Consider the following 12,750-nt stretch of genomic DNA (forward strand, 5'->3'; position numbering starts at 1 on the left):
AAAGTATATAATGTAATTTTGCTGAACGTAATAAATGTGTATTTGTACTTATAAGTTCTTTTCTGGGGTGCCTGAGTGGCTCAGTCGGTTAAGCATATGATTCTTGATTTCAGCTCGGTTATGATTTCAACATTGTGAGATCAAGCCCCACGTCCAGCTCTGTGCTGGGAATGGAGCCTGCTTGGGATTCTCCCTCTCCCTCTCCTGCCCCTCTGTCCCCTGGTTGCTCTCTCACACACTCTCTCTCTCTCTCAAATAATAATAATAATAATAATAATAATAATAATTTCTTTTCATTTTATATCTATAACCTAAGTTTTTAAAATTTACAAGAGCTTGGGGTGCCTGGGTGGTTCAATCAGTTGAGGGACAGACTCTTGGTTTTGGCTCAGGTCATGATCTCAGGGTCCTGGGATCAAGCCTGTGTAGGGCTCTGCGCTCAGCAGGGAATCTGCTTGAGGATTCTCTCTCCCTCTTCTTTTACCCCTCCTGGCTCATATGCACTCTCTCTCTCAAATAAACACACATACACAAATCTTTAAAGAAAAGTTAAAAGAGTTAAAAATTTATAAAGATTTTGCTCACTACCAAGCTGAGTTTTTTGATAACTCAAATAGCATTTTGAGGAGGAGTCCATAACATCACCGAAAATGGAAAGCTGACATAATGACCTGGCTGGCTATTCACAAAAACAGGTTGTAATATATTCAACAATACCACAGTCTTTTTAGAATAAAGAAACATGGGGCGCCTGAGTGGCTCAGTGGGTTAAGCCTCTGCCTTTGGCTCAGGTCATGATCTCAGGGTCCTGGGATCGAGCCCCACATTGGGCTCTCTGCTCAGTGGGGAGCCTGCTTCCCTTCTCTCTCTGCCTGCCTCTCTGCCTACTTGTGATCTCTCTCTGTCAAATAAATAAATAAAATCTTTAAAAAAAAAACCAAACAGAATAAAGAAACATTGAGAAGGTCCAGCTGAATTTCTTCCCCAGAGGGTTCAGTTAGCTTTCAGCAGCTAAGAAATGTAAGACAGGTGGGGCAATTCAGTAAACTAGCTACTCTCAGTACATGTACTATATTTATATTGATTTACTATAGGCCTTTTTGAATAATGCCAACATACTGGAAGAAAAGTATATTCTGACTGGCAATGTATCTTGAGCTATAGTTATTTTACTCATCAGTTCAGAGTACATATCTCAGGTAATTATTATAGTCCTTTTTATTTGAGATAAAGGTGCTATGTCCCATGTTAAATTTGATAGCATAAGTACTCTAAGTGATAGAGAAATAAAAAGACAAGAAAGCAAAAGTTATATAATGGTGAGTGTATATACCATGCTGATGCTTTGTCTTCCTTCATACTGAAATGGCATGATATAGTTTAGAATAGAGAGCTGGTCTGTGGTATCTTCCAGAACTGCAGAGATCCTCAGCACATCTAGAATGGAGAGCGGCTCTATGATTTCCTGGATGACTTCTCTGTCTGTTTCTTCAGCTGTTTCTTTTTCTTCTTCTATAGCACTGGGTGGCTCACCTATTACTGACACTGTCACCTCAGAATGCCAGACTTTTGCTGGAAGATTTAAGCCTTCTAGTTGGCCTCTTTAAAAAAACAAAAAGAAAGAAAGAAAGAAAAAAATAAGTCAGTCACCAAATGTTTAAAAGTTGCTTCAACTCAAACGCATAGGCAGCATACAGATTGGCCTCTGTGACATCCATATTGTCATATAACCAAGATAAAGAATGAAAGTAGGAGTTTACATGTGGTTCTGCTAAATATCTCCCTTTGACATCCTGACCAACCAAAGGCAAGCCACTTACTGTTTAATAACTCTATGTAACCCATACTATGGGTTAACCAATTTGAATTTGGGCCAAATCAACTTTTTTTTTTTGCAACATCTTTAAATGCTAATCATAAGTGGCTCATGATTAATGAAAAGCAGAATTTGGCAGGAGTGCCTGGCTGGTTCAGTCAATGTAGCATGTGACTCTTGATCTTGGGATTGTGAGTTCGAACCCTACATCAGGCACAGAGTTTACTTAAAAAAAATAAATACATTAAAAACAAAAACAGTATGTAGTAGCCAATCTCCAAAATGGGTCCATAGGATTCTCACCTTCTTGTATCCACACCCTTTTGTAGTCTCCCCCACATTAATAGGACCACCTAACCTATGTAACCAGGAGGATACTGTGAGTTCTAAGGTTAGGTGATAAAAGACATTGCAGCTTCTCCCTTACTCTCTCTCTCCTATCTCTCAGTCTGTAAGAAGTTGGCTGCCTTGCCATGGGGACACTTAAGCAGCTCTTTGGAGAAGTTTGTGAGGGTGTGGATCTAAGGCCTCTTGCCCACAGCCAGCATCAACTCTCCAGCTCTGTAAATGAGCCATGTTGGACGTGGATCTTCCAGCCCATCAAATTTTCAGACGATTGCAGCCCTGGCCAACTTCAATCTTATGATAGACCCTAACGCTAGAACCATCCAGCAAAGCTGTTTCCAAACTCCTGACCCACAGAAACTATGTGAAATAATAAATGTTGGTATTTTAAGTTACTAAGCTTTGGGGTAATTTGTTCATAGCAATAGATAAATAAATTCAACATCAGGCATAATTTAAATAAATAGATAATAAAGAAATAGGTAACAAAATAAATTGGAATTTTGAACATACTCTTCCATTCTTCTCAAATTAATTGTAACTTCCGTGGTACATTTACAATTTCACAAAAAACCCAGTCACCTAAAATGAGAAGAAAACATTGAGATTAGTTTAAGGGAGTGTTGAATGACAATTAAATTACTCCTATACCCTTTTAATAAGAGAAAATTAAAGAATTATAAGAGCTGCAGCTGATCTCGTCTTTTTGCTTATTAGAGCAGTCCCAGAGATGGAAGAACCCCTGACATCATGTGATGCAGAACTATTTAGTCAGCTTAAATACTGACAAAAGCAACTATTGATAAATGCAATTTTTGAATCTCTCTTTTTTTTAAGATTTTGTTTATTTATTTGACAGACAGAGATCACAAGTAGGCAGAGAGGCAGGCAGAGAGAGAGGAAGAAGCAGGCTCCCTGCTAAGCAGAAAGCCCGATGCAGGACTCGATCCCAGGACCCTGGGATCATGACCCGAGCTGAAGGCAGAAGCTCAACCCACTGAGCCACCCAGGCGCCCCGTTCCTCCTTCATCTTTTTAAATTTTTATTTCTCTATTTGTGAGAGAGAAGTAGCAGGGGGAGAGCCATGGGGAGAGGGAGGAGCTGACTCCCAGATGAGCAGGGAGTTGAGCTCAGGGTTCCATCCCAGGACCCTGGGATCATGACCTGAGCCAAGATGCAGAGGCTCAACTGATTAAGCCACCCAGGCACCTCCATTTCTCCTTCATCTTGACACCAGCTTAATCCAAACCGTCACAAAGTCTTGTGGTTTTATCTTCTATTTCCATGTCCCCCAATGCCATGCTGAAACTGACGCTGTTTCTTACTTGAACAACTCTAATAGTCTCCAAGTTGGAAGTGATCTTTTTTCTTTTTAAAGAATGATTATGTATTATTTTTAATTTTGTAGATGGAAAGAAATACAAGTGATGATGTAAAGGAGCTGGAGATAAGGAAGCAAGAGTTACCTATGAAAATCAACAGGAAGGCCTAGCAAATAGCATTTCACAGCAAATTTCTTATGGTCCAAAAGGTGGAAGAATAACATTTCTTTGTTTTCTAAGGAGATGGCTGGTGTATCAATACCTACAAGAGATAGCTTATTATTTAATCTAGAGTATTCCAGCTCTAACTTTGTAATGGGCTGTTAGGCTTCTCATGATTCTTAGAAAAACTGTCATTTCCCAAATACGCAATTACCTTGATATCCTCTTCAAAAAGTCAGTATTTAAAAAAAACAAAAACAAAAACAAAAAACCACACACAAAAAAACTATTACTTCAAAGGGAAAAATATGTAATCAAATTTCCAAATGTTTCATTTTAGTCTATTTAAATAGTTTGCACATTTAAACTGAAATTACACTTCTAATGGTTTTCATTTCTCTTAAATCCAGCTCCAAACTGTTTTTTTTTCCCATTGTAAAAATTTAAATTCAATTAACATATATTACTGGTTTCTCAGGTAGAGGTCAGTGATTCATCAGTCTTATATAAAACCCAGTGCTTATTACATCACATGCCCTCCCCAAAGTCCATTACCGGGTCATCCCATCCCTCCACCTGCCTACGCTCCAGCAACCCTCAAGTTTGTTTCCTATGATTAAGAGTCTCTTATGGTTTGTCTCCCTCTCTGATTTCATCTTGTTTTATTTTTTAAATAAAAAACAGAAAATCAATTTTTTAAAGCTGAAAATCTAATCATGTCTTTCCTTAGAACCTTTCTGTGGTTCCTCATGTCCTTAGGTCAAAAGCTCAAATTCTAAACTTGGCCCATAAGGCCTGCATGATCTGGCCTGCTCTATTCCTCTTCAGATACCCACTTGGCATTGCCCTTTTCTTGTTCTCCTGGCTCCAGGCTTAAGGGGCTTCTTTCAGTTCTTCTATGGAATCATGACATCTTCTAACTCAGGGTCTTTGCACACGCTATTTCTTCTATTTGAACCATTCTTCCCCTCATTCTTCAACTTGTTAGGTCCCACTGATCCATCAGGTACCAACCTAAATCAGTGGCATCTGGCTAGGCATCTGTCATTAGCTCTAAATCCAGTCTCCACCAATTCTTACGCCCTGAAAGACTGACCCAAATGGAGCGCATCAACAGGAGACTCGGTAAGTGTAGAAGAGTGAGACCAGGTGTTTATCCTCTCAGCTTCCTCCCTGCCAGATCACCATGGGTTGGCTAGTTTTTCTATCAAAGGTCATGGCAATTGGCAGGCAATCCTCTCCACATTGCTCTTTCTTGGGGTCTTGGGTAACTATTTCTGCTCCATTTCCCTGGACACTATGTCATCGCTTATAGTTTCACTCCTGCCTACATTTTTGTAAGCAAACCCTTTATGAAATTCTGAACTCAGGGCGTCTGGGTGGCTCAGTCGTTAAGTGTCTGCTTTGGCTCAGGTCATGATCCCAGTGTTCTGGGATTGAGCCCCGCATCGGGCTCTCTGCTCAACAGGAAGACTGGCTCTCCCTCTCCCACTCCCCCTATTTGTGTTCCCTATCTCACTGTGTCTCTCTCTGTCAAATAATAAATAAAATCTTAAAAAAAAAAAAGAAATTCTGAACTCTATCACTGTTTTCATCCAGGGCAACAGTGACTGATGCAATGACCTATCTACATAGATTTTTTTATATATAGTGTGCACATGCATACATATATATATAAATATATATACATGCAAATAACTGAAACAAGTTTCACATAACAATTTACCCTTAATATGTATGATACTCTGATAATTTTGATTCTATCATATTTTGCCTATAATACTATGAAGTATTATAATCACAATCTACTACTGGCCCTCACCTGCAGTTTGAAAAATGCCCTAAATGACACTTCTGTAAGTGACACTTTACTTAACTCATCGGGCTGGATCAGGACTCCACTCTTCAAACACTCATTGCACTCCTACTATTTTCCTGCAGAGCTCTCTTCACAATGTGTAATGTTGTCATTTTCCCCTATTAAACTGTTGGAAGTGTCATGAAAGCAGGAGGATGATAGAGATGCTCACTGTTAAATTGTTTCAGGCACTGTGCTCAAGAAGTATTTATAGAGTGAATGAAAGAACAAAGAAACAAAACTCACATTTAATGCATTATTCCTCCCAGGACTACTTACATTTGGATTTCTAGTACATTTAATAGCAGTATTTTTAGTGTATTTCTGGGACAGAGAAAACTGGATAGACAGAGTGGGTTATAAGGTATGAACATTCCATCCTGATGTATTTAAGAAAGGACTTCAAATATGATTTATAGATATCTCATAAAATTTGGAGCCATCCTTTATTCCTCTCTCCCATTTCTTATCCATCAGCAAACCCTGTCAGGGTTACACTGAAAATATATTCAGAATTCCAGTATTTATCAACTCTGTCTACATGCCATCATCTATCAGGTTCATTACAATAGTCTCCTAATTGATCTCCCTGCAGGTGTTCTTGCTTCCCTTCAGTCTCAACAGAGGGACCCTGTTAAAATAGAAGTCAAATTGAGTCACTCCTCCACACAGAACCCCCGAAATGGTTTCTCATCTCGGAGTAAAAGCCTTTTTTTTTTTTTTTAATAGTGGCCTCCCTCCCTGTTTAATTTTTTTTCTCCATAGAGAAAATTTTCATCACGTCACCTTCTAATTTGCCATATAATTTGCTTGCTTATTGTCTTGTTCCCCCTACTAGGGTGTAAGCAAGCTCTATGAGGGCAGAGACTTCTGTGGTTTTTCGTTTACAGCAGTGTCCTCCGAGTCAAGAACAAAGCTTGGTACGTGACAGTTCATCAATAAATTGCTGAATAAATGAAAGCGCCCATAGAGAAACTCAAATAAATGTGCAATAATTAGGCAACGTAAATCTGATATCCACTAATCCATCTCGTCTGCAAGTATTTACCGAAGACCCATTTCTTGTAGGCACGGTGCTGGGCGCCCCGCGAGTTTGTCTAGCAGAGGAATGAGTTATCCTTAAAAGACATTAAAGCCTTTTCAGGGCAGTCCTATTTACTCTGGAGTAAAAACGAAGGATGCAGGTAAGAACTTAGATCACTTCTTGAAAGAGATAAAGGAGCAGGAGGAAAGGAGTAAGCGGGAAAACCTTAAAGGAAGAACTCCTCCAGCCTTCGTGCTCCTGGCCTTTCTCTTCCACGCTAGGATCGGAGTCTCAGTTCACCTACTCCTCTGTAGTAGCAGGGGAGGATACCCCCATGTCGGCGAATCAAATCTGGGATACCCGAGGCGAGGAGATATCCTCCAGTCCGGCTTCAGTTTTTTTCCACCTAAGAAACCAAGCTCTGGTGTTTCCCGGGCAACGCTCAGCCTCTAGCTGGCTACCATATTGCCTCCCTCTGTTTCAAAATAATACGTGTTAAAGCTCAAAAAGACGAAAGAACTTAGAGAAAGACCTGTAAGAGTGCTCCTGAATATGGTTTGTTTCAGTCAAAAAAGACATCCGAGGCTTTTTTCTTTTTTTTCCTTCTGGCGATTGCGGAAAATGCCTAACCTTGGGGCGGGGCTGAGAGGTGTTTATCCCACAAGGCCACGCGGGGGGACTTCGCCTTTCTTTTTCCGCCATCTTGGGGCCTGTCGAGGTGAGTGGAATTCTTGTTGCTGAACTTCGGGCGCAGGTGATTGAGGTGAGCTCAGCCATATGCCTTTTCAGGGCACTAGTGCGGTTCGGAGGCCGTGTCGGCGAGTGATTTTTATGGATTCCAGCAACAGGAAGGACAGGATTGAGGAGATGGGGGACTGATTGTGCTGGTCCCCGCACGCCCGGAGAACGGGAGCTCCCGTAATCGGTGTTGCTTCCTGGGCCTTGGCGGACTCATAGATAAACTTGCCTGTATGTAGTACCCCTTTGGAAGCAGTGGCTCCTTTAGGATGAGTTCTTTTTCTGTGTGTTCCCACTCCAGACCTGGCTATGTCTACGGTCTCCGTTTCCTCAGCATTTCCTTTCCCACTCAGTGCTTCAGTCTTACTTCCTGCGCGCTTCTCTGATTCCTCGCTCTTCTTTTTTTTTTTTTTTCTGCTGGTCCTGGTATGGATTTTCTCAGGACTTCCCTTTGGGGTTTCCAGGAGCTACTACTCTTACTGTGGAATCTTGACACTTTCGTTGTAGCCTTCGTTTTGGAGTTTGCTGGTGTCAGGCTTTTCTCTGAGGTTGGGAAGTGTTGCGCGACTGTGTTTCATGTAGATGTCACGGGATAATTAGGTCTCCCCGTACTCTTAATGTGAAATGCCGAGCAAAAAGGAATGTGCCTGACAAGTTGAAGAAACGTAGGACCAGGTGAGAAACGTGCGTTGAAATATTTTAAACTGGTTCTTTTTGTTTTAAGGCCTGCTGGGAACAGGACTCCTCTAAAACGCCGAATAATGTCTGGAAGGTACGGGTTTTAAATATAATTGCTTTGTATTTGTAGTTTTTTGGTTTTTGTCAAGCATGAGCATAAATGTGAGCTTAAAGCTGGTGGGAAAAAATTAGATGTTATGCTGCAGATAACTTTTGAGTAGAGCTCATTGCAAGTCACATCTTACCAGTGAAGGGAATCGAGATCCTTTAACAACTTAACGGTTACGGTCTATTTTGTCTTAGGCTGTGGTCCAAGGCCATTTTTGCTGGCTATAAGCGGGGTCTCCGCAACCAGAGGGAGCACACAGCTCTTCTTAAAATCGAAGGTGTATATGCTCGAGATGAAACGGAATTCTATCTAGGCAAGAGATGTGCTTACGTGTACAAAGCAAAGAAGTAAGTTTATAGTACTAATAATGGCTTTTAAGTTTTTAGTTGAGATGTGTCTCATTTTCCTATTCAAAGAATAATCATCAAAAGATACTGATAAAGTAATTGGTACTGTTGTGTTTTCTACTTTGGATCTTTAAGAAACTTCGTGGAAGGTTATAGAAGGATGTTAATTTGTCTGGGCAGTGTTGAATTTAGGTATATTAATGCTTTTAGAATGATGACAGCTGTTAATTGTTTGAAGGAAGCAACCAACTCCTTCAAGTCTCTTCTTAATAGAGCAGTTTTTCATGTACTTTAATTCATTTTGTTGCTCTCTTGAAATTATGTTGTATACATGCTTAGAAATGTATCTAGATCATTGATTCTCAAACCCACTGAACCAGTTAAAATCTCTGTGGACGTGGCTTTCATCTTTGCTACCCATTCTCCTGCAACAAGACCTTTAAAATTATAATTCAGGGGGGACCTGGGTGGCTCAGTGAATTAAAACCTCTGCCTTCCACTCAGGTCATGTTCCCAGAGTTCTGGGATCCACCCCTGCGGGTCTCAGCTCAGCGGGGAGCCTGCGTCCTCCTCTCTCTCTACCTGCTTCTCTGCCTACTTGTCATCTCTGTCAAATAAATACATAAGATCTTTAAAAAAAAATAAAGTTATAACTCAGCTCACCTGGCCATTTCTCAGATACCAACTCCCCCCTCCCCATCTTTAGTAAAAACAAAGGTCTTTAAGGAGCCTTTAAGACATGTAAGGCATTCGGGGCTCCCTATTTCTATTCTTAGCCCATCTAGGATTCGTTCCATGATACCTTCTGCTTTTCCATAATTTTTTTAAAATATTGCATCTATTAGCATCTGACATTAATATGTTTTACTTAACTATTTGGTTATCTGAAGGGTTTTTTTGGCAAATTGCAATTTTGTGTTTTACAGACTAACAAAAAATACATTATTAAAGTGTCTGGCATACAGTAGGTACTCAAATACTTGTTGAATGAATGATGCCCCAGACTTTGAATTTCTCAGGTGACTTAGTGGTTAACTACAGTTGTTGAGTTGGTGACCACTGGTCTAGGTCACCTTGAATTTGTATCACCCTACACTTGTTGCCTGTGTTCTCATACCTCTTTTATCCCCTTTTAAAACCAGCAACACAGTGACTCCTGGTGGCAAACCAAACAAAACCAGAGTAATCTGGGGAAAAGTAACTCGTGCTCATGGAAACAGCGGCATGGTTCGTGCCAAATTCCGAAGCAACCTTCCTGCTAAAGCCATTGGCCACAGAATCCGTGTGGTAAGTAACATTATTAGCAATATGACACTCTGGGGTCAGACTAAGCTCAGAGGTCTGGACTCTGACCTCTAAAGACTATTGTGATTTTTAAAATCACCCCTGAGTTGTGCTTCAAAATTGTCCGCTGCTGTGTAGATGTGTTATGAAACACCAGATTCCTGGCATTAGGGGGAAAGTGAAGGCAAAGTGTTCAAATGGATTGTATCTAGATTTCAGATTTTGCTAAAGCTTGGGGTGGGGAGGATAGTATTTAAAGAACAATTTTCTGGCAAAGATTTATTGAACACAGAAGTGATTATTGGAAAAATTCACCTTCTCCTGGCATAATTCATGATATTCCCATCTCTTCATTGTGACAGTCTTGTTAGAATAGGTGTTGTTAATAGCTGTATTTTATAGAAGAAAACTGATGCTCACGTGAAGCAAAATTAAATGGATTTTCAGTGTTCCCTGTACCAGTTCTTAAAAAGTGTGTTCATGTAGATACTATAAGAACTTAGTTCTCTCTCTGCTAGGATATAAGTAGTCATTGGATCCCTTTAGAGATGAGTAATGTGACAGTGGGAGCAGATCCATATTGTACGCACTGACATTTTCAGATTTGTATATAACATGCATCTAATTACACCGTGTTTTTTTTTCTTCCTAGATGCTGTACCCCTCAAGGATTTAAATTGAATGAAAAGTAAATAAAGGTGTAGATTTGTTCTCTTGTATATTTGTTAAATGGCTTACCATTTTCTTTTTCCTAAATACAAGATGCTATATTTAAATGGTGGTGATTATCCAGCATTTTCAGAGTACAAGGAAGCCAGGGAGCTATATGTAATGGCAGTTACAACAATTTAGATAGTAGGAGGGTTTTAATGAGGGTAGGGAGGTTAGAGTATCTTAATACAAAGCGTCATGTGATGGGGGAGGGAAACAAGCTTTGATTGGAGGCAGTGGGAAGGAGTATGTTGGAAGTTTTTAAAGCGATGGAGTACATGATCTCTCAAAAGCTTTTGTTCAAATGGAGACCATGTATTCCAGGAAGGACAGAAGCCAGAAATATTAGCCAATACAAATACATAACACTTTTTTCCCAGGTTCCCACATCAAAATGGATCTATAACTTAAGTTTCTTTGAACTCTGTACTGTGGTTTATTACATGTGATTGCCTTCTTTAGATTGAGAGTGAAAGAAATTTAAGATTATCTTGACAACCTCCTTAATTACCTTGCATGTATGCACTTATTCAATATAGATTGGTTAGGAAACTTGATACTTGTGAGAACTTAAAATGAGGATTGTATTGATGGTATTTGGCAGCTTCTTTAGATAGGCAAGGATGAGACTATTGGAGCGTGTTACCGGACAAAGCATGCCAGTATAAAACACTTGACTTGTAATAATGTTTAAGTTGAAAATAGCAAAATAATATATGCCTCAAGAAAAAGTTATAGTGAGTTGGGGTAGGGGGAGGTTGCCTAGATAGTGTAGCTTGGTTCCATGTTTTAATGTAGTAGAGTGCAGGATTGAGATACTTTAGTGTAAGACGAAACTAAAGCAGGGCTGCAGGGTATTTCAGTTCTCTGAATTGTTGAAATAAAGTTTGAACCAAGGCATCAGGTTGCAGTACGGTGGCTGTAGATACTTGATTGTTGCAGTAGCAGCCAGCCAGTCCTTTTATTAACCACCAAATCTTGACACTCCACTGAAGATACCAACAAGAAACCTGGGAATTGGTCAAACTGAGCCCTTTTACAGTTTTTAATTACACTTAGAGTAGCATATAGCAGTTCTAAGAAATGTGTGCTAAGCCCAATGGTGGTCCTCAAGCCAAAGCTGTTAGAAGGAAAAATACCAGGTATCACAGAAATGGCGTTGTACTTGTACTGTAGTCTCATTTGGGCTTACTTGGGAAGAATGACTTAAAGGAAAAAGAGGTGGTTGGGTCAGATGCTAATGTTTGGTCCAGTGTTAATGTTTTCTTCACAAGGTCTAAGTGTTAATGTTTTCTTCACAAAGTCCAGTGTTAATGTTTTCTTCACAAGGTCTAAGCAGTGTATTTCAGGGCCACAATTTGCGTATTAGAATCCTAAGGAAATTTACATTGAAAAATTGGGTCACTGGCAAGAAGTCCCAATCCCAGACCTACTCCAGTGGGATTTAGTTGTTGAGAAACAGCATAATCTAATAGTACCTACACTAACATGTCATTTAAGTAGATGTTTTCGTACTTTTTAAAAATTTGTGAGTGCATGAGTTGGGGGAGGGGCAGAGGGAAAGGGAAAGAATCTCAGACGCCCTGCAGAGCTCATAGCTGGATTTGGGGCTCTATCTCGACCCTGAGATGGCCTGAACCAAAAATCAAGTGGACTGCTTAACAGACTGACCCACCCAGTTGCCCCAAAGATGTATCAGTACTCTTAGAGTGATTAGGAATAGAGGAAGAAATGCTTAGGGAGGTATTTCATAAAAATTGACCTTTAGGGTTTATGTGAAAGAATGCATTTAAGGAACTGTTCAACTGGGTTGTGTAGTGTAACTGAAACCTAATTGTGGGCAGTAATTGGAAAATAAATAGAAATGGCCGGATTATGCCAGGTTTTATAAACTGTACTAAGGATTAAGAGAATTCAAAGACCAACTAAGTCTTCAATGGTAACATTACTACCTTTGGTTTTGGGTAGATAATAGTGCATTTACAAAGTTGGGTAACTAGGAGATCTTTTGGTGGAAGGGTGTTGAGTTTGAGGAAGCTATAGGATACTCACTTGTGACCACGTCCAGGAAGGCAGCTGGACATTTGTGCCTGGATTAGGCATACAGAGGAGGAAATCTCATAAAGCTGTCACCTTTGTAGGAGTTAAGTGAGTATGGTATTGAGTAGGATGATGATCGAGTAATGGAGGTGGATAAACAGGAAGTGGACACTTGAGCAAAGAAGAGAGGTCTGGGCGCCTGGGTGGCTCAGGTAATGATCTCAGGGTCCGGGAATGGACCCCTGCATGGGGCTCTGCTCAGCAGGGAGCCTGCTTTGCCCTCTGCCTGCTGCTCTGCCTACTTGTGATCTCTCTC

The 12,750-nt window shown here is 40.3% G+C and overlaps 2 protein-coding genes across 6 annotated transcripts in view; one reads left to right on the forward strand and one right to left on the reverse strand.

Annotated features, from left to right (window-relative positions):
- The window catches only part of IQCG (IQ motif containing G), a 48,152-nt gene that overhangs the window by 34,174 nt on the left and 1,228 nt on the right, over nucleotides 1-12,750 (reverse strand). The window contains exons 1-3 of one of the 5 annotated variants that reach the window (XM_032869433.1): nucleotides 6,753-6,990; nucleotides 2,675-2,743; nucleotides 1,334-1,601 (exon numbers count right to left, since the gene is read on the reverse strand). In XM_032869433.1, the coding sequence (XP_032725324.1) occupies nucleotides 1,334-1,601; nucleotides 2,675-2,682 (276 nt within the window). In that variant the 5' untranslated portion in view covers nucleotides 2,683-2,743; nucleotides 6,753-6,990. Of the gene's footprint in view, nucleotides 1-1,333; nucleotides 1,602-2,674; nucleotides 2,744-5,467; nucleotides 5,539-6,551; nucleotides 6,571-6,752; nucleotides 6,991-12,750 lie in introns of those variants that run through there. The other 4 variants (XM_032869429.1, XM_032869431.1, XM_032869430.1 and 1 more) reach the window with 4 other exon arrangements.
- RPL35A (ribosomal protein L35a) lies at nucleotides 7,173-10,413 on the forward strand. Its single transcript, XM_032869434.1, has 5 exons — nucleotides 7,173-7,245; nucleotides 7,990-8,037; nucleotides 8,247-8,399; nucleotides 9,542-9,686; nucleotides 10,336-10,413. The coding sequence occupies exons 2-5, from the start codon at nucleotides 8,027-8,029 to the stop codon at nucleotides 10,357-10,359; spliced, it is 333 nt and encodes a 110-aa protein (XP_032725325.1). The 5' UTR covers nucleotides 7,173-7,245; nucleotides 7,990-8,026; the 3' UTR covers nucleotides 10,360-10,413.

This window comes from Lontra canadensis, unplaced genomic scaffold, assembly GCF_010015895.1.
Source record: "Lontra canadensis isolate GAN:19392208 unplaced genomic scaffold, GSC_riverotter_1.0 scaffold38, whole genome shotgun sequence".
NCBI classification, from domain to species: domain Eukaryota; kingdom Metazoa; phylum Chordata; class Mammalia; order Carnivora; family Mustelidae; genus Lontra; species Lontra canadensis.

Bases quoted from the DNA above. Each gene is read 5' to 3' on its own strand.
- RPL35A (XM_032869434.1), top strand. The intron at 8,400-9,541 runs GTAAGTTTATAG...TTTTAAAACCAG, and splicing joins TACGTGTACAAAGCAAAGAA to CAACACAGTGACTCCTGGTG. The intron at 9,687-10,335 runs GTAAGTAACATT...TTTTCTTCCTAG, and splicing joins TTGGCCACAGAATCCGTGTG to ATGCTGTACCCCTCAAGGAT.